At 42.6% G+C, this 24,320-nt stretch overlaps 1 protein-coding gene across 7 annotated transcripts in view; it reads left to right on the forward strand.

Moving 5' to 3' along the window:
• AGPAT3 (1-acylglycerol-3-phosphate O-acyltransferase 3) overlaps nt 1-24,320 on the forward strand; it is an 86,515-nt gene that overhangs the window by 49,509 nt on the left and 12,686 nt on the right. For all 7 annotated transcript variants that reach the window (XM_085046320.1, XM_085046579.1, XM_085046633.1 and 4 more), the window contains 3 exons: nt 17,844-18,070; nt 22,414-22,583; nt 22,785-22,946. In XM_085046320.1, coding sequence (XP_084902446.1) covers nt 17,893-18,070; nt 22,414-22,583; nt 22,785-22,946 — 510 coding nt within the window. In that variant the 5' untranslated portion in view covers nt 17,844-17,892. The remainder of the gene's footprint in view (nt 1-17,843; nt 18,071-22,413; nt 22,584-22,784; nt 22,947-24,320) is intronic.

A 24,320-nucleotide genomic window follows, 5' to 3' on the forward strand; every position in this document is an offset into this window, starting at 1 on the left:
GCCCTGTAGGAAATAACTAGAAAGACTAATTATTTCCTTTTTCTTCTTAAATGTGTTAGTTTGGCTGCTGCAATTCCCTTAGAATATCCTCAGACAGAGCTGGGGTGATTAAGATCAGAGATCACCAGTTCAGCAGGGAATCAACTTTGCATATTGAGAGATTAACTCGGGGCTGGGGGGTTTTTTCTGTAATTCCATCTGATCTTTTGCTTCTCCTGGCTTGGAGCACCCTTATTAGCTTGCTGGACCAGACATATTTCGGTCACTCTGTGGGCAAAATGTAGTTTGTACTCTCTAAGGAATTCATCTAAGGAAGTGAAGATTCTTTGTTCCTCTGGGATTTTTGGGACCCTCCAGGCCTGGGGCTCTCTTGCTGCGTTTCTGATGCAATGTCACCCCAAGCCTTAGAAATCAGCATGTCCCTTCCACTTCCCCCCCAAAAAAGCCCCAGAAAGAGAAAGAGAAAGATAAAATGTGCATTTCTTAGATATGTGAAGGCTGGTGCTCAGATAGCAGAGAAGGGATGAGGAACCCCCAGAGTGCCAAAGGTAGGGCAGCTGTATAGGGAATAATCCAGAGGGTTCCCCCATTACCCAGCCACATCTCCTCCTGTAGGCTCCTTCTGATACCAGACAGTTTGGTGAAATTCCCCCACAACATGAGGCCCTAAAATAATTGTCCTTTTTCACCAATCAATAAATCACTTAGCACAGAAATAATGGATTGATCACTCTGTGTAGGCTTATCGTCACTTAATATATAGGATAAACTCACAAGAATCCTCTGCATTATTTTTTGTGGGTTTTAATTGACATTTCCAAGCTACAGAATGTTTGAAACAAATACCTTTTCCTTTCTTCTTCCCCTACTGCCAAATCTGCCTTATGTTTTAGCTTCTGGCCACCAAAGGAGCCTGGAATATGAACAAGTATTTAGTGTGATTAATTGGTGTACTTTGTATTAGAAATGAAGGTAATTTGACAGTGATTTTACCATGTTCCTAGAGCTGCCTTGCAGCTTGAGTGATGTGCCCAAATTCCTGAACTTGCCGTGAATGCTTTGATTTCATTAATGCACCTTAAGAGCAAAATAATTCAGGTCACAGCGTTTTGGCTACTCTTGTTCTTTGTGCTGCAATAGTTTAACATTTTTTGAGAGGGGAGACCTATGACAGACTTGCAGTTTTAATGAACTACATGATTTCACTGCCCATGTATTTTATCTGCTTATTGACTCAAATTATGCTTTGCTCTCTTTGTTTCAAATGTTTGAAGCAGTAGTTTAGCACATGGTCTCTAAGGATGTCCATCTTCACTTGGATTTTATTAGCAATTCCCATAATTGTGTTTTTGGACTGAATCTATTATCTATTGTTTCAAGCACAATAACCTGGAGGTTCCTAATTTGCACGTGCTGGGAGTGTGATTCACAGACAATGGGGACAGGTTGTTCCTGTGGGAAACCCTGGGAATGGTTGGGAAGTGCAGTGTAAACACTAAACTGGTGAAACGTGAGCTTTGAGCTCTGTTCCTGTCACATCAGGACTTGGTTTGTGTTATCTGTGGATAACGTGCCCATAATCTAGCGGGCTATGCTTGAAATATCACCATGTTTGTGGAAAAGCCACTGTGTGCTCTGCAGCTTTATTTAGGCAGCTTAGAGCGAAGCACTGAGATGATAGGTGTCCTACATTGACTGAGGAGTTGTCTCTGAGCTAAGTGCCTGGAGATTAGAACAGCCTGTGTCTCCCTAGCACAGCCGTAGCACCAAACCACGCAGTTTGAGGAGCGTAGAGTATTCCTCTAAATCAGGGGTTTGCTGAGAAGTTGGAGCTTTGAGCAATGTGGATTTCAGGGGGGTTGTTTCTGTGCTGTGGCTGCTGCTTGTGGAAAATATGGAAACCTTGAGTGTCTAAAAACTCGTTACCCAAAGAATTTTGTGACTGTGCCCATGTGGCTAAACCATGAGTTTATCTGGGCTAAAATAGAAATTGCTGTGTCTTTAAATGGGATGAGAGGAAGAGGTTGAGCTTGGCAGATTGTTCAGCCTGCTTTGCTATGGAAATAAAACGTAGTGTTGTCCTGTTCAAATACATTTATCTGTCTGTCTCTCCTCAGTGATGTGTTTTGAACCCATTGAGGAATTTCCAGATGCACTTGGCTGGCAGGTGTCAATGAGGATGTCTTCAAAATAACGGGAATACTCCAAGTATCATGGAAGTAGCCAGGGAGAGGAGAAAGGGCATGCTAAGAGCCTGTTTTGACAAAGTTGGATGATCTCTGTTATCCATGTCTTTACATGGATGTGAGCACTGTCAACACTAAAATCCAAGTTCATAAGGAGCCGGGCTTTTGGAACTACATGCTAAATTCCTTTCTTTGGCAGGCAGCTCTCTAAGCTACTTAAGCTCTCCTCTGCCACCAGAACAATTGTTATTAACTAAACAGACATTCCTATATATGGGTCTGAGTTGGAGCTTAGATAAAACATGAGATATTACAGGCTGGGGGAAAGACTGGAAGAGCAGCTGTTGACACTGCACAGGCTGTTTTTCACTCTTGCACACAAACCAAGCTGACCTCAGGGACTTGGCTGATGGTGCTCTGAGCAGTGGTTGCTCTGCCACAGAGCTCTGGTGGGAGAGGAGCAGTTCCTATTCCACTGAGGATGTGCAGCAGCTCAGTTCTCCAGGCATTTGATCCCCCGTGGCTGATTTGGTTGCCCTTTGCAAACAAATGATGTCAGACTGTGATGTGGGAGAGATGTGACTTAGCACTCTGAAATTCGGGAGACACCATGAGAGAGACCCATCATTTCAATGCTAGCAAAGAGATTAAGAGGATGAAACACATGTTGTCAGTAATACTAAAACTTGGATCTGTCTTAGGGATGAACGTGTTTCATGTCACACCTTAGATTTGCACAGGTAGAGGAAAAAGTGAATCTGTGGCTGAGTTACCTGGTAGGGTGTGTCTGTACTGCAGCTGTGATGTGATTAGTTTTAAAGGAGGGTGAAATGCTTGTAAGAGTAGTCATGACAACATAAAGCTCACTGCAGGCTGCAAAAAAACCACCTGGGAAGTGGAATGAAAACTCAGGCAGTTTGGACTTAAATATTATTGCTCCATGTGCAATGTCTGCCTTCCTGTAGAGCCCATTGATGGCATTTCAAGGAGAGGGGTCTCAGAATGGTTTCATATGGTCAAATAAGAGATCTCAGCATCTTCTTTTCTATGGAGATTGTGGGCTTTGACATTTCTATGGATGTCATTGTGGGCTTATTATTAAAAAATACAAAGAATATAGTTGGGTGGGTGTAATCTGAGTTTGAGGCAGCTTTCAGCCAGTCTTAGTTCAGAAATATGTTGGTTTGCTCAGGGCTTTGTCCACTTGGATTTTGAAATTGTCCAAGGATGGAGTTTCCTTGTCCTCTTTGGACAACTTGTGGCAGTGTTGAATCACGGTTCCTGTGTTGCTAACACAGCTGGCAGTAATAAAAATTGGTGTCATCTTTTTAATGAGATGCTTACTGGTCTGTGCCCAGAAGTGAGCTATGGGTCCCTTTTTGCAGAGGTGGCTGCTTGGGAGAGGCTGGGTGACAATGCACAGCAAACATCTGAAGTTTGGTACACTTTGAAACTGATTTCACATGTAGAAGCAGCCTGTGGGGTTTCTTTCTTTGGTGGCCTTTTTGCCTGGAAGGGAAGGATTGAGGAGACTAACTGGCTGTGAACAAGGAAGCAGGTAGGATGACAAAAATGCCATCAGGGTGTAGATATCAAGAATGAATTAACCCAGAGGAAAGGGAGAAGCTTTGCAGAGAAAACTAACTAGAAATTTTGGTAGGAAATGAAATGTCAAGGAAAAAATGTTTTTCTTAAAAATAAGAGCCTTGTTCAAAACTTCTTTAGCAGAAAACACAACTGGGGAAGTGGCTTGTAATGTCAGAAAAATTAATGGGTACTTGAGTTCTTGTGAAATTACTGTAAAAATAAAACTTGCAAGCCATTAGGGATACTGTTTTGTATCTTGAGTTCAGAAATAGCACCAAATGCACTTTACTAAATAGACTGTCTTTCTACTTGGTGCACGTATTGCCATGGTGAGAGGAGAATTAAAAACAAATCATTTGTTCTCGAGAGATCAATAATAGAAGCTACACTTCTGAAAATAGATGTTTACGTGGAGAAGGAGATGAAACAAGGATATTTTAGGTTTACTACCCTCTTGATACGTCTCAGAAATTTTTTGATTAGCCAGTGTTTGCTTTGCTAGTCCAGTGGGAGCAGATTTGGTGGAAGGAAGCTGATATACAGGGCAGAGCTGCACCAGGGTGATGTGTGTGTGGCTGGATGCAGCTTCCTTCTGTGCCCAGTGAGATAGGAAACAAATAGCCCAGTTCAGAGGGTTTTTTTCTGGCAATTAGCAAGCTCCTCCTGCCTGGCTAAATCCAAGTATTGTAGTGGTTATGGTTATTAATGTAATACCATGTCTCTGTGGCATGGGAGTACCTAGCATCAGATTGATGTCAGGACACCAGATTGTCACTTTACTCCATGGATTCAGCAAGTAGGGGGGGAAATAAAATGATGAGGGTTTCTTCTGGCATATAAATAACTCCTGTAGTTGCATGTAGTGAGGGGAGGGAAATAACATGCTAAATATTCTGGCATGGAGGTGGAGAGTGATGGATGGAAGACTTTTTCACGTCATGGATTCAGGGCGGAGCATGGTCTGTACTCCTCCTCAGTTTCTCAGCTCTTAAGCTATGTTCATTTATCTTCCCCTTTTGCATCTACCTGAGCAATTGTAAATCGGGTTTGGGACCCTTGTTCCCCAGGGATGTGGGGAAATGCTGTTTTGCAGGAGTTTTGGCTCTCCCTGTGCACTCCTTGGATTTAACTCACTCTTGATGTTAGTTGTGTTAGCCCCATGGATCTGTTTTTCTGTTTCACAGTCATGAGGCTCAGTTTGGAAATTATTCCTCCATTCAGGGGAGCTACTCCAGGGCACCCCTGGAGCTGGGCACTGTGGTCTTTGTAAAGCCATACACTCATCTGGAAACAGGCAACATTTTCTAAAATACGCCTTTCTATACAATATTTAACTTGTACTTCTTTAAAGCCATTATTATGGGTTTGTGGTGTTACAAAGTTTATTTGGGCACTCAGGTAAAGGAAGACCATATAATTTAGTGTGTCTTAATTAATTTGTTACTTTCCAGGCTCTGCTCCGGCCACTTGCTATCAGTGAAACTTTCTCTTCAGTGAGGGTGGAGGAACTCTGAAATTTTTTGTAAACAGAGCAGGTGACTCAGGAAAGGGCACTTCAGCAAATCTACTGTCAAATTGTAAATTTGTGCGTAGAAATACAGAAATGCTAAAGTTAGAAATGCTGGTTTCTCCCTGAAATAGTTGTATTTCTACCTGGTTTGTTTGGTTTTTTGGTTAGTTGGCTTGCTTCGTTTTCTTGTAGCAAAGGAAACTTTTTAAACCTGATTAAACTTCAGAATTTGGGACATAATGAGAGACTCAATTATCAGCTACAAAGCAGATGTTAATCTCAAGTTGAAAAAGAGGAGTCAAGGGGATGATATATTAAGCATATTACTCTTTAAATATTTGTTAGTAATTTCCCCACAGCGTTCATTTAATGCTTAAAAAGTGACAATATCAGAGTCTAGGCATAAATTTGACCAAATCCTGTTTTATGGTGCCAGTTGTAATTGTGGTAACTTCAGGTTTTTGTACTCATAAAAATGCATTTTCACCTGTGCAGTCAAACTATGTGTCTTAATTTCAAAAAGAGTGAACGCCTTTGGAAAGATATTAAATTGCTGTGAAAATCCACTCTGGATAGTATTCTTCTCACTAAAGAGTAGCCACAGACAGAATGTAAGGGGAAAAAACAGAACCTTTATGCCAAGGAAAATCTGGCTCCTTTAAAATTCAGGGACTTTATTTTCTCCCACCTGGTTTTTATTCAGAGGTTGCAAGAGGCTCTTTCCTTTTCCAACTCCCAGTTGGGTTTTCAACTTTGAATGAACTACTTGAAATGAAGAAAATACTCACCACACCTGCTAGCTCTATCAAAAGCAGAAGTAATTAAGGCAAAAAGTCTTTCTTTGCAAGAGAAAAATGGAAAATGCTTACATTTGAGGGGAAAAATGCCAATATCAGCATTTGCTCCATGGGAAAGGCTGAAAATAATAGAGCTGCTAGATGCAGAATGTGATTTCCTGGTGGTTAAATCTTGATGTGATTTCCAGTCAGGTGGTGCAAAAGTCCTGAGCTCTTCAAAATAATAGAAGTGCCCTTTTTTCTGCCATGTGAGAAAAACTTGCAGAGGGAACTTACAGCTCCAACTATTTCTGTGAAATAACATGTTTGCAAGTTTTGGTCTCAGTCCTCTTTCGTAATTTTAAGCTGCTAGAGTTTGCTTCACTTTTTTAATGTCTGGTGTGTATTGTTGTTTTGTTTTTTAATCAAACTAAAATCCTGGGTTGTGTTTTTGATTCACAATATGTACTTATATTGCTGGTTTTGTCCACCTCCAAGTGGAGGGGGAAGGTTATAGCTCTTCCTGGCCTGTCTCAGACCTGGGAATTTTGTCAGCTCCCAGCCTGGTCAGGGTTTCACAATATTCAAGGTGTTTGTGCAGAAATAACAGTTTGAAGCCAGTTAAGAACTGGGAAGAATTGCTTTCTTTTGTCTGTCCTTTTTGAAAAGCATGTGTATCAAATGTTCATCTTAACTTTCTTATTGCTCTGTATTGGTTAATCTGTGTGTTAACACCAAAAATTCAACTGGCAGCAGTCACTTCTCTGGGGAGGGAAGAAATTCGATATCCTTTCCACGTTGCTTGTAAAAAAAGAAACATTTTGCTTCTGAACAAATGCAGATTTTATCACAGATTTGTGAGATTGCTGATGCAATGTATCACTTGCATAGGTATTTGAACTGCAGTGGGATGGAATAAATAATGAGCTGATTTGAGAAGGGCATTGATTATGCCATCCTAGCCTTGTGGCATTTTCAGTCATGAGATCCATGCTCTCCTGGTTTCCACTTCCCACCCTTTCTCTGATTACAATGCTGATTTTCTACAGACCATTTCTTACCAAATACCAGCATAGTTACTTGGTTAAAATGAAGTTCCTCCAGGCCCACAACTACGATCCTGGAAATTGAAATTGCTGGACCTCTGCATGTTTTTGTATCTGTGTGTATATTTATATATAAGCAAAGTGATTTTCAAATCCAGGGAGTTCTGTCCTAATAGTGAGATCTGCTTTTGGCTGAGAGGAATTCTTTGGTGTGTCAGTGCTGCCTACTGGATCTGTAAAACCCCCAGAGCACCCACATTGTGAGCACTAAATCTGGCTAAAATTGGTCATTCCCTCCATCCTACTTCATCCAGGGAGAAACATTGCTTCCTGCTCCCTCGTTTTTTAAACCTTAGAGCCACATCAGAGAGCACAAGCAAGTGGACAATCAACAGATCCCTCTGGGGATGTGTTTGAGATCTGCAACACCCTAAAGTGTTGTCATTAAGGAAAGGATTTCCCATATCTAGAAGATAACTTTGGGAGTAAGAAGCATGCAGAACTGTGGTTTTTGGAGATTTGTTGGCTTGTTTTCCACGATGAGCATTCAAGACTGCTTAAACGCCTTGTGGTGCTGGTGATGATTTTGTTCACTGCAAGTGCAGCAGTAAATGATGTGTGAGCTGCTGCTGGGCTCTGCTGGCTCCTGGCTCTCCTAAGGATCCCTCCCCTTGTGTACAGGGGTGTCCTGTGTCCCAAGGGTGCTCTGCCTGGTGCTCCAGCCAAGATTTTCACCTGCAATACTGTGTACAGTTCTTGTGCCCCCAGCATAAGGAGGATGTGGAACTGTTGTAGCGAATCCAGAGGAGGCCATGAAGTTCAGAAGAGGAATGGAGCAGCTCTCCTGTGGAGACAGGATGAGAGAGTTGGGGCTGTTCAGCCTGGAGAAGAAAAAGTTTTATGGAAACCTCACAGACCATTCCAGAATCTGAAGAGGCCTGCAAGAAAGCCAGAGAGGAACTGAAGGGACAGGACAAGGGGAATGGCTTCAGCCTGAAAGAGAGGAAATTTAGGTTTGATACACAGAAGAAATTCTTCCCTGTGAGGGTGGGGAGGCCCTGGCACAGGCTGCCCAGAGAGGCTGTGGACTGCCTATCCCTGGAAGTGTCCAAGGCCAGGTTGGATGGGGCTTGGAGCAGCCTGGGATAGTGGAAGGTGTCCCATGGCAAGGGGTGCAATGGGATGATCTTTAAGGTCTTTTCCAACCCAAACCATTCTGTGATTCTGTGAAGTCCTTAGACATCACTGATGAGTGAACCTGTGTGGGAAAAGGGAGAGTTGAACAGCAGGAGCATCCCAGTGCTGCTTGGCAGAGATTGCATCCCAGGATTGCCCAGAATCTTCCTGAGTCAGACTCAGGCAGGACACCCTGCCACTGCACTCAGAGTGAGATTCCAGAGAGCAGTTAGCAGGGCAATGTTTGCCTGTCCTTTAAGGACTGAGATTGAATTTGCTAGACCTGCTGGAGTGTGCTGAGTTCTCCAAGAGCTTCTCCCAGACTGCTTTTGCTCTCAGAGCAAGCTGGAAACTTGACAGTGTTTTTCAGAACTTGGGGTTGACACACAAACTGAACACCAGCTGGGCAGGCAGTGCCTGCAGTGCTGTGCTCAGTGATGGAATGGCATTAAACCCTCTGTGGCACAAAGCAGGGCTCTTGCAGAGCCTGGGAAGCTGTTGGTGTGTATAAAAGAAAGAGGAGAGTATGACATGAGGGAAAGAATAGGGAACTGGAGAGCTCGCAAGGATTAGCATCCTGCTTTTTGCTTAAAGGAGTTTTGATCCTAAGGGGCAAAGTGGGGAGAATAGCTGACACCAAGCAAACAGAAAAGGCCAGGGAGAAGTTTAAAAGTTCCCAAGAGAAGGAACAAGACTGGCAGAAGGTGTTTGACAACCATTTCTCAGTGAGTCACGCTTAGCTGTCTGTCTGGAGCCAGGAGGAATTTGCAAAGCTGAATAATTGTTCCTATTTATTTCTTAAAATATACAGAATATGACAGTGTTCCAGCTCGTGCATTTCAGCGTAAATGTCTTGCAGTGGGCTGGTATTTTCCCCTGGTTTTAATCCTTTTTCCTTTGAAATTGCAGTCTTGCTTATCTTCTGCTGCTCCATCCTGCTTTGTCTTGCAGGAGGATGGATCCCCCTTGCCCTGGGTCAATGGTTCATGTCTCTATACCTTCCACTAAAGATGAAACCAGGAGTAATGTGTGTCTGCCTGATTTTGGTTTTCAAAATTAGGCTAATTATATGATTGCATGCTTTCTAGAACAAGATAAGTTACAGGATGTTCATTTTTCCTCTTGATAGCAAGCAGGTAAAAGAAAACTTGAGCTCAAGTGCTTGCAGTTGGGTAAACCTTGGTGATCAGTAATACTCAAGTTTGGAACAAGGCTTGTTAAGGCTGAGTTCTACAAGAGCTCTCACAAGTATCTGTAAAAACACATACACCCACAAAACCCATCGGAACCTGTGAGAAATGAGGCAAACTTGCCAAATTTGCAATTACTATCTAATCTAAATTTAACACGCAATTAAGGTCTTGTAATTATGGTTTCAAGAAAGATTAATTTTGTGTCGCTCATACTGCAAGAAAAACATGAGACTGCAGACTGAGGGATGACAAATGTGTGTATCCAGGGGAGAAGCAGCACACAAACACCTACCAGCAATTGTCAGTGACACACATTGATAGAAGCTATTGTAAGGTTATTAAAACATAAGACAGTGTTTGTCTTCCCCAAAATAAAAACAAGTTGGTTGCACAGCCAAGTGCTGAAGTTGTGGGGTGCCTTCCCTGGAAAGCTCAATGCAGAACCCTGAGATGTCTTGCAAGTATTTCTTTTGTGGGAAAAGTGATGTCAGCCCAGTTTGGTGATGCTCAGCCAAGATGTTGCAGTTGTCTGGGCTGGTTTTACCCAGTGAACTGGTGACAGAATCTCTCTAGTTTCCCTGTTGTGAACAGAAAATCCTTATGAAAATATCATAATTTTCTTTGTCAATAAAGAGGTACTCGCAGCGAGAGAAATTCTGCAAGTGGTTCTGCTTCCTTGTGGGGGTTGTGTTGCAGCCAGCAGATTTTTAAGCAAGTCAGGATTCATTTTTGTTATCCAATCCATTTGTTCAAATAGAGGCAGAGTTAACTGAGGGTGTACACTGAGGAGAAATTGAATTTGTGAACACTTGCTCTGTCTTATTTTTTTGTGCCAAGTGGGATACAAGGAAATGGTTGAAATTAAATTTGGAAAACAGCCATTTTAATATTGCTGCTGTTTTCAGCTGTAATATTGTAGCAACAACTTAGAGAAAATATAATTTCATCCCTACTGGTGGCATAAGAACAGTGCTCTTTGCAGCTGTGGAGGAGGCTCAGTCATGCCAGTAACACTGAATTTTGGGCAGGGAAGAGGTAAAACGACCCTTTAAGTGCAGCTATGTGTAGTATTGAGAGCTGTTTTTTCCCCTCTGCTTGCACTGAGTTGTTTCAATGCTTTGCTTTGCTTTGTTATTATATTCTGTGGTCTTCTCTACAAAATACAAGTTAAACAGGTTATCTTGGTAATTTTTCTTAAAGTAATCTGGATCTTGATGATAAGTAGAAAATGTAAAAACTTCTCAGTACCTCTCATTCTGTATGCCTGTGAAATGGTCATGAATGTCAGAGCAATGTGCACAGCTTTTTTTCTTTCTTTTTCTCTTTAATCTCAAAGTTTTGGCATCTCATTAGGTTGATGAGTCAAACCAAAGGCTTTTTATTTGATGGAAATAATCTTAGAAAAAATCTCTACAGATATTGAGCCAACCCTATTGACATGAGTGGAACTTTCTGTGGTTTGAATGCCTTTAGATCAGGCCTAAAGTAAGGAATGTATTTCAGACAGATAGTGGTGATAATCTTTTATCTCTTGACCTTTTCTGGAAACTGGCTGTGGTACTGTTTTGAGGCCAAGATGGACAAAATTTTAAGGAGTAAGTTTTTGTCTAATTTCATGATGGTAACCAGGTAACTTTTTTTTATGGAGATCTTATTCCTAGTTCTTACAACTCAGAAACTAATTTACATCTCAGTGACCTCTGTTTAGCTTAAGGTTCTTTTCCACACCTTTCAATTTTAAACATTCATGACAAGCAAGATTTTTAATGAGCTCTGAATCAGTCTTGCATCTCACTGAGGCATGCTCAGGGAAATTAGACCTGTGTTGTGTGAGAAAATAAGATAATCCTTCTGTCATGCTTAGGTTTAAAAGGCTGGGTCTGTAGTAGACAGTTTGTAATGCTGTGTGGGATGCAATTGAGTAGCTGTCTATTTTTACAGTTTATCTGGAGAATCCCTGGTACAGACTGTTCAAATGGATACCAAAACTGTTGTTATACCTTATTTGCTTATTTGCTTATTCTCTCTACTGACTCACTGCTGTTGATCTAAGCTCTGTTTTCCAGCCTACTTAGACACCTGTGGTTGCCAGTGGTGGCTCTAAAATAAATGAGGCCTGAGGGGAGAGTGCTTTCAGTGGTGCCATGGCAGAGCAGGCAGCAGTCTTGGGATGCTTTTTTACAGTCTGGGGCAAAACCCTAGGTAAATACTCTCTCCACTGGTTTTGTGTGGTTTTTGCATCACAGGGGTCAGGCTCCCGAATTCCTCATCCCAGAAGGAGATGTGGTACAGTGCAGGAAATGGGAGTCCATCAATGGACTCCTTCCATCAATTCACCTTCCTGAATATTTTCCTGTTATCAGAGTTGTTTCCTATGGATATAAAATTTAGCTTTTAAAAGCTGGATAGCCACTGCACTTTTGTCTTTCAGCTAGAAGAGTATTGTGCATTCTGCAAGGAAATATTATTTCTTAGTGGTAACTGAGGTAAGCATTGATCATAAGATGATCAACATATTTTTGTGTGGTATGTCCCAGAAATGTCCAGGAAAATACCCTGCTATCCCTGTGCCAATGTGATACCTCTGAGGGATGCCAGAATAACCAGACTGGGAGCTGTGCTTTTATTTATCTGCCAGAGAGGTATAGGCAGAGCCATTGGAAGCTTTCTTTCATATCTCTGTTCTTTTTCTCTCTGACTGTTGGGTAGTTACTTAGTATTCTTGGGTTTTCTGATTTCATCAGGAGAGGTGAGGGAATAGACACTTAAGCTGATGATTTTCCTGCTTCTGAAAGAGAAGTAGCCTGAGTTGAGTCATTGGAGAGGTTTGGAGGGTAGAAAGTATCCTGAGAAAAGAGCCATTTTCTTGAGCTTCTGGTTTCTGCTGCTTTTATCTGTCCCTGTGCTCATGAAGCAGCTCACAGAACAGGTAGATCTCACTTTGAATAAAAAAATAGGTGTTGATTTTCCTTGTGTGTTTTCAATGAATATTGTTTGTAAAATTCTGAAAATTTTTTAGAAAACTCTTGATGGGCAACAAAATGCCTTTTGTATACTGCTTTTGACTTGCAACATCATTAACGCTTCTTCACAGACAGGGTTTGCCAAGTTTATACAGACATCAAGGAGGTTTAGAAAGCTGCATCTGAAAAATACAGTATTTTAGAACATAATGGTGAAAGGTAGAATTCTGTGTTTTAAGAGCTTCACTCATTCCTCAGCTAGCAAAAGTGTTATGAGGTTTTCATTCAGGGCAAAAGATGTCTGTAGTAATTTCATCAATGCAGGTCAATATGGCACAGTAGGGATGGCAAAAGCATGCTCAGAAAAACTGAAGGCAAAGGTCTAGAGGTGTAAGTACTGCCTGTCAGAATTTTTGTTGTCAAGCACATTAATTTTCACTGGGTTGGAACATTAGGATCAGCAGACCAGTTTCTAATTTCATATTCATGCAAACATCATGAACTTCGGAGGGATTGCACACACATGACAGCAAGAAATTAATTAAAATCTGGAGGTCAAACTGAATATACTGTCTCACAGAATGATTAATGGCTTAATTTTTAATTTTGAGTTCATAAATAGCTTTTAATGAAATGCTGTAATGTACTTGTTGTACATTTGGATTTTTTTTAACCTGATTTCTTAATGAAATGGGGCTGATGCAGTCACACCTCTCTGTCATTCTCCCTTCTAATGGCTTTTGGACTTGGTGGCACATTCCAGTGACATTTGGCAGAGGTAGGAATTGTCAGCAAGTTTAATCATTAGGACTTCCATGAATGTAGAAAGCTGGGTAAGGGAGAAGGGTTGTATTCTGACTTCCACTGAGAGGCACAAAATATCTTTTGGGTGCCAGAGAATCCATGAGAGCGTGGAGCCTCGAGACACAGCTGTGTCCCCAAATCCAGGACAGACCCACTGGCCAAGGCTGAGCCCATCAGTGATGGTGGCACCACCCCTGGGATGATGTGCTTAAGAAGGAAGGTGGGAAAGAACTGCACAGCAGCAGCTGTAGCCAGAGGAAGGAGTTGAGAACATAAGGGAGAAGCCCTGGAGACACCAAGGTCAGTGCAGGAGGGTGAGGAGGTGCTCCTGGCACTGGGGTGGTTCCCTACAGACCCTGGTGGGAAGCAGCTGTGCCATGCAGCCCATGGAGCTCTGTGGGGATGCAGAGATCCATCTGCAGCCTCTGCAGGAGCTGACCTGAGAGCCTGAAGAAGGCTGTGACTTGTGGGAAGCCCAGGCTGGAGCAGGTTTGCTGTCAGGACTTGTGAGCCTGTGAGGGTCCCACTCTGGAGCAGCCTGTTCCTGAAGGACTGCAGCAGCCTGTGGAAGGTAACTGGGTAAGGAGGAGCTGGTGAAGAGCTGCTTTCTGTGGGAAGGACTCACACTGGAGAAGTTCATGGAGGATTGTCTTCTGTGGGAGACTCCACACTGGCACGGGGTAATGGTGGGAGAAGTTCTAAGGAGCAGAGATGAGTGATGGACTGACCACAGCCCTGTTCCCTGTCCCGCTGCACTGCTGGTTGAGAGGAAATGGAGAAAGTCAGGAAGTTGAGCCCAAGAAAAAAGGGAGGGGTTGGGGGAAAGTGTTTTAAGATGTGGTTTTATTTCTCATTATTCTACTCTGCTTTGATTGCTAATAAACTGGGCTGATTTCACCATGCTGAGTCTGCTCTGCCCATGATGGTAATTGGTGAGTGATCTCTCTGTGTCCTTATCTTTACCCACAAGCTTTTTATTATTGTCTCTTCCCTGTCCAGGTGAGGAGGGGAGTGAAAGAGCAGCCTTGGTGGGCACCAGTCCTCCAGCCAGGCTCAGCCCACCACACCAAGACATTTATCTCCTTGTCCTTTACTTAAGAGGCACAGAAATAGGGCAGAGAGCCCTGAAGGATGCAAATCATTGAAGAACTGTTTCATCAGAGCACATAAAAGATCAAGAGCAGGCTGGATGGGGCTCTGAGCAGCCTGGTCTAGTGGGAGGTGCTGCCCATGGTGTGGGTTTGGAATTAGGTGATATTTAAGGTTTCTTCCTACCCAAACCATTCTATGATCCTGTGATCAATACTTTGAGGAGACATCTCTGACTCTGGAAGTCTAACAGCCCTATGATGTGAGGCATTAAAAGGAACTGGAAATCCTCTTTGGTTTGAGCTGAGTTTTCCCCTGGTGCTGTCTGGCAGCGTGGCTGTGAAAAGCAGGCCCTTGGCAATGATGTGAAAGCAGGGAGAGTACTGAAATTCCCCACAGTTCTCACTGTGGCTGTATAGGAGGAAATGAAGGTTTTGTGGTGAAAGGCCAGTGCTGTGAAGTTGCAAAGTGTTTTAGGAAAACAAGGGCGGAAATAAGATTTTACCAGCAGGTCTTTAAAAATGCAGATTATATGGGTAGACTTAAAAAAAAAAAGAAAAAAATTAATAGTGCTGAGACTTGCTGTCTTAGACTAGGGCAGATGTTTACTTCCTAGATACTTGACTAAGCTGATCTTAATACATATGCTAAATGCAGAAGTGGTGTTTTTCCTCGTTTCAGCAAATACTGATTTTTGCTGAAATTTGCCCTTCCTCCCCCCACCCTGACCAACAGAATGGGATACAACAGAACAACTGCTGACCACCTTTTGCCTGTTGCCCTGTCCCTGAATTGCCTGGATGTCCTACATGGGCAAGAATGCAGAAAACTAAAGAATTCCTGGATTAAGGTTAACTTCTAATTACCTTAAAAGTCAAATACAATTAAGTGAGGAATTGTCAAAACAGAGACTGGCAGGTTCTGTGTCCAGCAGTGAAACTGGAAGGATCAGACAACGAGATTAACCCATCTTTTAGTTGATCACTGTCTGTTTTGAAAGGAGGTGCAAAACCAGCTGTGCTTTATGGGGCAGTTGGGAAATGCTGTGCTAGGAAAGAGCTGGAGAGGAACCAGCTGTGCAGACACATGGGGTGGCTGGATGAAAGAAACAGCTGGATGTGGCACTCAGTGCCATGGTCTGGTTGACAAGGTGGTGGTGGTAAGTCAGAGGTTGGACTTGATGATCGTGGAGGTCTTTTCCAACTTTAATGATTCTCTGGTGCCCAGCATGTGGGGCAGGAGTGATCAATCCTGTTTTCCATGTGTAACAAAGCTGGAGAAAAAACATGCTGCAATGTAAGGAGGGATGTGTCCTTTGGGGTCTGTAAAACAGCAATGTCCTTAATGTAAGGGGCAAATACCAGAGTGCTCCAGGCTCTGCTCAAAGCCCAGAGACTGTGGAAGTGAAGCCAAACCATTTCATTTGAGGATAATACGTGACATTGCTATTTCTCCTTGTGCCATTTGTGTGTGCTTTGTGCCCTTGGCTGAAAGGGGCCAAGCTGTGCATAGAAAGGAAATTAAGTGCTGATCTAATGACTGTGATAGACAGAAGCACCTTGTAAAAGCTTCCAAGATCCTCAAGTCCAGCCTCTGAATGGTTTGACACTAGACACAGTCATCAGCAAAGCTGCTTGTACATGGCTGTCCAGAGGGCAGGCAAGAACTCAAGAAATAGCTAGGGAATTGTTCTTTTCTTGTTTGTTTGTTTGAACTGGCTGTTGAGATAAACCAGATGAAGAGAATTACTCTGGTCTTGGAAGTGAAGAACTTGGTGTTGAATGTTTGGCAGTATTTATTGGAGCATGCCAGTGGAAAAGACAGAGGAGCCCAGTGCTGTGTTAGGGAGTCACTGGATGCCACTGCTGCCTCCCACATGGCAGTGAGTGAACACTGGGGTGGTGTGTTGGCTGGGTAAGACAGCTGTAGCCTTTTGGGGAGGGAAGAGGAAGGAGGGCTCCACTTGTTGCTTTTTAAACAGAAGTCTCTGCTTCCCAACAGCTGTTCTTACAGTAATTTTTTCGTGGAAGAAATGTTTCTTTCATCCTTACAGGAAAACAATGGGAGAATTTAGATTATTTATCATAAGCTTGAACATTATTCATCTTGCTTTGTCTTGCTTTCTGTGGTAGGCACAATACTGGCTGTGTTGAACCAGGATTTTTTTTTTTTTTTTTGCCTCTGTAATGTACTTCTGAAGTGGGAAGCTTACTAATGATGCAAATGGGTGTCAATTGTGCAAAAACTAGACACTTCGTGCCTTGAAAAGCAGTACCTGATTGGTAGAAGAGACAATAGAAAACAAGCTTTCACAATAAAATTGCTGTAGAGGTTTATAAATAGCAGCACACTGCAAGCAGGTGGTGAGTGAAAATGGTTTGATTCCTCACAGCTGGCAGGGGCTTTATTTTCGGACAGCAGGTCCACATCACGTTGGGATGCCTGACTTGTCAAAAGTATTTGTTACCATCCACTGCTTGATCTGGTCATTTGCCACACTTGTAAAAGCTGAGCAAGAAAACCATCAGCAGGCTGTGGCTGTGGCAGAAAATCAGGTTCAATTTTTTTTTTTTGGGAGAGACATTGAGGCTCTCTGTGGTTTGACAGCCTGGCTGGCCTTGTAGGGCTTTGAGCACCCAACAGGTGAAACAGGCCATGCTGGATAATGTGGGGTTTGCAATAAGCTCAGTTTGGTGGCTTGGTAAATACAGTTTGCTGGGTTAACTTTGTGCTGACAGGGTTTGTAGTGGATCGGGTTTGTCTGTCTGAACTCCTGTGGAATTCTGCTGGTTCAGACGTTGCCAGTGTTTCTGCACTTGGTACAAATATGGCACATGCTGAGAGTTAAGTGCTCTGGCTAATTCAGAAGATTCAAAGCCAATGCCCTTTCCAGATCAAGTTTGTACTGCTACATAGCCTAAGGCTTTTTTATTATTTTATATTTTCTGCCCACGCTAACTGGTATATTTGATCATGGAACTGTGGCTTGACAAAGTGAGAAGTTATTAAATCTGCTCCAGCCTGGGTTTTGGTTGTGGGAATACCTGATTTCCATTTCCATGGCTTAGTGTTTGCTGGTCTGATGCTGTGTGTGACCTGCCCTGCTCTTTGCAGGGCTGAGGCTCATCTTGGGGTTCAGGACAGCAACCCTGAATGTACAGCCCAGCTCCTGTTTGCTCACTGGGGCTCCACTGCTCACTGTGAGTGCAGGGCTCTGTGTTCCTCCCAGCATTAACTACCAATTATGTGGTATTTGTTTGAAGAGAGGTGTGAGATTAGTCTCTTCAGCAAACAATAATCTTCCTGGTGGGCTGTAAATTATAAATAATGATTCCTTCCTATTTTGGGAAGGGATTCACACCATCACCAGTTTACTGTGAAGACGTGCATGAGGCAGGCTCAGAGAGCAGAGTGTTTATTGGGTTGGGTTCCTCTTGATGAATGAGCCTGGACTGTTTCAAGGCTTGTAAATCCACTCTCCCTTTGACTGTGTTGTTTTCTCTCCTCTTCCAGGACAGTTATTCTGAGTGACGGCCCTTGCAAACGCTTCTGAGTGGTTATCATGGGCTTCATTGCCTTCCTGAAGACCCAGTTCATAGTTCACCTCCTCATTGGGTTCGTCTTTGTTGTGAGTGGACTGATCATTAACTTCATTCAACTATGCACGCTGGTCCTCTGGCCCATAAACAAGCAGTTTTATCGCCGAGTAAACTGTCGCCTTGCCTATTCCCTCTGGAGCCGTGAGTATGCTGGGAGGGGATGGGAGGGATGGGGCTGGGAGGGGAGGAGTTTTTCTTGGTTTTGCCTTTGTTAGCAAAAAAAAATATATATGCACATGTGTCTGTATACACACAGAGACAAGAGAAATTATGAGTGAGACATAGATTCTTTCAGAGCAGGTCAAAACAGTCCTTTTTTTCTGAAATAATGGGAAATCATGCAGAAGTCAAGGGTCTGATGTGTGTTGCACTCTGGCATTAAAAAAAGTGGGAAGTAAAGCTCCTCTGCACCTCCAGCCTTATCTGGACCGATGAGAGATGTTAATTGTGTCTCAATGCCATCTTCCTCCAGCACCAGCAGCTGTGCTAAGGGACAATTCTGGGGCTGGCTCAGGTACTGAACATATGAGCAATATTGACCATGTGGAGCCTAAGTTGGTTGTGTGGCTGCAGATGGAGAGCTCTGTCTTAAAGTAGCTCATGTAGATGTGTCTGTAGCTGAAGCCTGTGACAAATTCAAAGTCCTCTTACACCCTGCAGTGTCCATTTCTGAGACCAGGATCTCCTCTTGTGAGCAATTTGTCAGTCTTTTCTTCTTCTGCTGTTGTTCAGCTCTGCAATGAGTGCAACTTTTTTTGGTCTCCTCTCTCAAGCCTTTGCAAAACTTCCTCCCTGTGGATGCCTTCTTTTTCTCCTCACAAAACTTAACAGTAAGCTAGATTTCTGAAAATGTTTAGAGTGTTCAGAAAGCTCCTTAGCCCAAATGTCACCTCCTGTTTCAGCAGTGAATCATCTAATCGGTTTCCATTCTCCATCCCCTCCCAGTTTGCACGGCCACTTACCTTAGTGCTCAGCTCAGCATCCAACTCCCACTTGGGGTAAATGAGTCACCAGAATGAGCACTGAAATTACAGTTCAGCAGTCCACTGACAGGCACCCACATTTCATAAATCATCCATGTGAAGTGCCACCAACAAAAACTCTCTGAGGTGTTTGATTCGGTCTCTCTTTTTAAGCTTGTTGTCCCTGTCTTGAGAAGCACAGGAGAAAGGCAATTAAATAGAGTGGCAGGCAAATTGTCAGGAAAAAAAGGTATTGTAATAGAAAAGCTTGGTAGAAACTTCAAAATTAGTTAGGTTGGATGAGAGTGGGGATATACAGGAGTTTTTATTTTTTATTTGCTTGTAAGAATTTCCTTGTGCTTTTAATAATCTAGAATCTGACCTCACGCTGAAAACTATTGTTGTATTAGTAGTTTGGCTTTTCTGAGAATATTGAGAACTGCTTGCTCTTGTAAGGCTCTAGGCTCAGCCTCTAGTTAGCAAAGTCACATTTTAAATGCTGCTATCTTCTAAACACTAGAAATAATCCACACCATTGTTCAAAGAGGGTTGGAGAAGCTGAGTAGATAATTGGGTTGTACCTAGGATAAACCCTAGTGTATAGCCTGTTATAAATTAACACACTGGGAAATTAAACTGTGAAAATTAATGTAAATGTTATGTGGGATTGCAGAGAGCTGATGGCCTGTAATGGAAGAGCTGACAGAATATGCACTTCAATTGGGATTTATAGCAATTTAGGAGAGCTGTGTAAATGTAGCAGTTCCAGTGTTGCCATTCATAATGAAATATATTTCAGTATGGGGAAGCCTTTTGGCAAGGAACCTGTAGGTTGGTGTTCTGCTCTGGATTCTACATTTTTCTCACTTAATCTAAGGTGTTCATGGTTTTAGGCTGAGGGTCTGTAAGAGAGAAGCTGCTCTGCCCACCTGGCAGAGGATCAGTGTGCAGGGATGGATACACAGGTGATTCAGTGTCTGGCTCTGTACTGAAAACTAGGCTCTCTTCTTATTCTATCTCCTTTCAAATACAAAAAGCACAGCTTCCCAAGGGGAGGGAGAGAGACTCTACCCAATGTTCCTGACAGACATTTGGGGAAGAAGGTCTGTTGAGCTCTGGCCCCAACATAAACCAATAAATTCGTGACAGGTAGTCTGTGCTTCCATCTCTCCCACGTCAGCTGCTTTCACATGAGTCACACCTTTGGAGAGTGCAGCGTGTTTGGGTTAGTCTGGCTGCAAAAATATCTTTCAAACGTTGGTACTTTCAGCTCAGGGATGTGCTGTGCCCCTTGTTTGCTTTGTTACTGGCTGGCTTGTGAGGCTGTAAATGCACCTGCTTTGGTGTGTGTGGGAAACCCAGCCAGAGGGGTTGGTTGAATCCAGGTGTTGCTTATTCCCTGTAGGAAACATCCTGGGCAGTGCCAGCGTTCCCATTCCTTTGTTCAGGAGATGTTCTTGCTGTACATTTGCAGGATCAGTGCCACGCAAAGTAGCTGTAACCCACACACCAAAAAAAGGAAATGAGCCCACTCCTGGTTATAATTACATCATTTGTCAGCACACTTGTAAAGGACAATCTGTTTCCTTGTGGTGATTCTTTGGCTCATCAACCCTCCTGTCTCAGTATGAACTCTGGCAAATCCTCCACTATTTTAGGGAGAAAGGTGAAAGAAATGATCTGCAGAAAGCCATCCACACTGGCCTCTGCAGATTTTTTTTTCTGATTTTGAAGAAGGAACACAGCCAGTTGATTATCATTTTTATAAGCAAATGCAGCAGCTGTAGCAGGTACTGGAGATGTTCCTCCTTGGTACACAGTCAGCGATGGAAAGGGAAAATTGCTCAGAGTGCCACGCTGTGTTTGGTACCACTGCTCCATTCTCCTGGCCGCCTGCTTGGAAGGTGCTCTGAGGACACTCTTGCTGTCCTCTTTCCCCTTTTACTGAGCCAGGACAACCAGAGAAAGGAAGGTAAGTGATCACAAAGCATGCAAAGCAGGGAATCAATGATAGAAACCTGTACTTGATGCAAAGAAGCAAGGCAATTCTGTCTTTCCTCTGCCATATTTCCAAGTTGACCAGGGTTAAGCTCTCTTACTCAGCAAGCTGCATAATTTCATCATGCCTCCAAATGAGCAAGTGCTGAAAGTGATACAGGGGAATGACCTGGTGGGTGAGTAAGTGGTAATGAGTGAAAAAATAGTGCTAGGTTAGCTCTGTACCTTCAGCAGACCAGGACTGGTTTTCCCCTTTTTCACCTAAATAATGTGTTTGCCTTCTCTCTGGTGTGGTGCAAAACTGGATCCTAAACTCCTGTTTAGCAGCAAGAAAAGGTGACCAAAAGTTTGATCCCACTGATCAGAAGCCCTTGTGCAGGAAGGTGCTGCCCTGTTTGGCAAAACCAGGATCTCCCAATGGGAAGTGGAAATATCTCCTGGCAGAGCCTGACAGAGGGAGCAGAGGGGGAGCCCTGCAGGTGTAGTAGTGCAGGAAGAGTTGGACTCCTTTCAGCTGCCACATTTGTGCAACCAAATTTTTATTTCATCCATATCTCACTGAAATGAGAAAATACCAACGACTACAGTTTGCAGGGAAGCAAATCTTCCTACTGGGAGGATGAACTATTCTCATACTTTTTATAGTTGTCCCATGATGCAAGCAATGCCTTCCCATCTGCCTCGATGTACTGAAATGAGGGAAATAAGCTAACCATAGCAACTACAGTCAGTGCATGCTTAATTTAAGTGGAAGGAGGTTTTATGATGAAAAAAGGGGAGGTGGAAAATAGGAATGGGTAACAAATGTTCAGGGTGGAATGAGTTGCTCTGATATTTTAAAGTTGGAGTAAATGGAGGGAAAAGCACTAATTCTTTTGCAGTGAAAGAAAGACACAATTTACCATTCCTGTCTTTGCCCAGGTATTTTGATAAATTAGCTCAATTCTCTGCTGTTTTTAGCTCTGTGCTGATGATCATAATGCAGAGCAATTAGAGCCCTGTGTTGTAATATTAAAATCTATCACAGAAGATCTATGTCACTGCATCCCTTTAAAAGACCTTTATTGGCCTGTTTACCTCCATAAGGCTTGTTTCATGTGGAGTAAAAGCATTAGGCTGCATCTATGCATAATTTGTATTCCACCTGGGAGGAACTGTACTCATTTAGTGGAGCAATCAACAGCTCCACTGTCTGTCTTCAGGCACAAAAGTGTTTGGGCTTTTTTTTCCAGTGATGGTGAAATTTTGCATTTGTAATGTAATGCCCAAACTTGGCGCTGTTAAAAACCTGCTAAATTATCCATAATGCATATGTCTGGTGCCTTAAATACTGCTTAGGGATGGTAATGTGGTTTGGTCTGTACCCTTCCAAGCTTTTGTTTCATCTCTGCTGGGTGGGTTTGGGAAGGTGATGGTGCTGGCAGTCAGGAGAGACTGGGCAGTGAAAGGGGCTGAGGATGAAACTAAATGCTTTCTGCAAGGGGGACCCCTAACTCCTGTCTCCACCTCCATCACGTTTGCTAGAGTTGGTAATGCTGCTGGAATGGTGGTCAGGCACAGAGTGCACCCTGTTCTCAGACGAGGCCACGGTGAAAACCTTTGGGAAGGAACATGTCATCATCATCCTGAACCACAACTTTGAGATCGACTTCCTGTGCGGCTGGACGATGACAGAGCGCTTTGGAGTGCTGGGGGTACGTGAGCCGTGAGCTTTCCTTCCTCTGCAGGGTGACAGGTCTCTTTAAAACCCATGAATAAACAATTTCTTTGCATTCAAGTTTCCAGACACTTCCACATACTTTCCATCATCTTACCTTTAATGTTTTTGACCTCGTTGCACAAATCAGCAAATGACATTTTTGGATTGTCACTTTTGGTTTTTTTTTTCCTCCAAGAGTTCCAAAGTTCTTGCTAAGAGAGAGCTGCTATATGTGCCCCTAATTGGCTGGACGTGGTACTTCCTTGAGATCGTTTTCTGCAAAAGGAAATGGGAAGAGGACAGAGATACAGTTATTGAGGGATTGAAACGTTTGTCTGATTATCCTGAGTATATGTGGGTAAGTGTTGAGTCCCTCCTCCCATGTTGGCTGCCAGAAGTGAAATGGTGACAGACTGTGGCCTTATGTGTCGGGAGAAGGTGTTTGCTCCTTTCCAAGTGTTGTCAAGGAAAAGCCATGCTCTGTTTCAGGAGGTCTTTTGGGATATGCTGATAAAATCTGCTGTTTGCCTGTTGGTAAGGGAAGACGTTTGGGAAACAGTTCAGAAGCTTGAGAATAATTTATAAATCAGGCTTGTATGATAATTAATGATTTTGCCCAAACTTATTTTTACCTATTTAAAAAAAAAAGCACCTACATTTGATTATTACATCTGTGTAACCTTAAGCTACATCTTCTGAGGTAGGCTGAAAAGACACACAAAGAATCTTTTTTGGAGAAGTGAATGAGTTCGACTGCACAGACCATGGATTTTGATGGAAAGTTCCTGTTAGTGTGTTCATTGATCCGTGAAATTACAAGTTTCCCAGAAAGTCTCTATGAGAACATATGGCAAGCTTATATCTGCTTCTGCAGTTACATTTTTCCTTTTTATTTTGACATTATTTAAAATCAAGGGTAAAACATCTCTGTTTCAGTGTGTGCAATGCTGTTAGACTTCACTGCAGCAGCACCATGGTGTAATCAACTCATTAACCTTCTTAGAGCTTTCTATGCAAAGGTTTTGATAAATTCTCAGTTTTGCTTTTATAACCACACATGTAATGTACAATTATTTGGTTTGTAAAACATTAGAAGGCTTTTTATGCATTTTAAGTGAGATTTCAGTATTACCCAGTACAGCTTGTTAAAAGGAATAGTGAAACATTAGGCCTTAACTAGAACATTGTGAATGCATTGTAATTTTCTACCATTACAAAGATAGAAAAAGGTGAGAATCTGGAGAATGTATTTTAAGCTACTTAATTGCTTGAATATATGGATATATGGATATGCATTTTATTGAATGTATCTTCCTGATTAGTGTGGGGGCAAAAAAGAAAAAACAGAAAAAACCCTTCCAATTAGAAAATCTCAAAACCGACCTTAAGCTTCAAATCTATACATTTTAATGATTCTACAACTGAAAACCAAGGACTGGTCTCTAGGGAAAACAACTAGAAAATATAAGTGCAAAATACAGTTAGCATTGATTATTTAAATCAAGACTTCCTGCTTGGTAATTGAAATCATGATTAAAATTGACTTGAGTGAATCAGTTTCTTAATTTCTGTGCATTCCAAATGCCACAATTAGGGCTGTCTTCTTGTCACCTCAGATTTGGTGCAACTGTTGTTAAATGTAAAGGTAATTGTAAGTTTGACTTGTGAGTTGGTGCTTATGCCTGATACTTGGTGAGAGATGAGACAATTAAAGTGTGTGCTCATGGATGCT

The sequence above is a fragment of the Lichenostomus cassidix genome, chromosome 1, assembly GCF_008360975.1.
Source record: "Lichenostomus cassidix isolate B80296 chromosome 1, HeHo_3.0, whole genome shotgun sequence".
Taxonomy (NCBI): Eukaryota; Metazoa; Chordata; class Aves; order Passeriformes; family Meliphagidae; genus Lichenostomus; species Lichenostomus cassidix.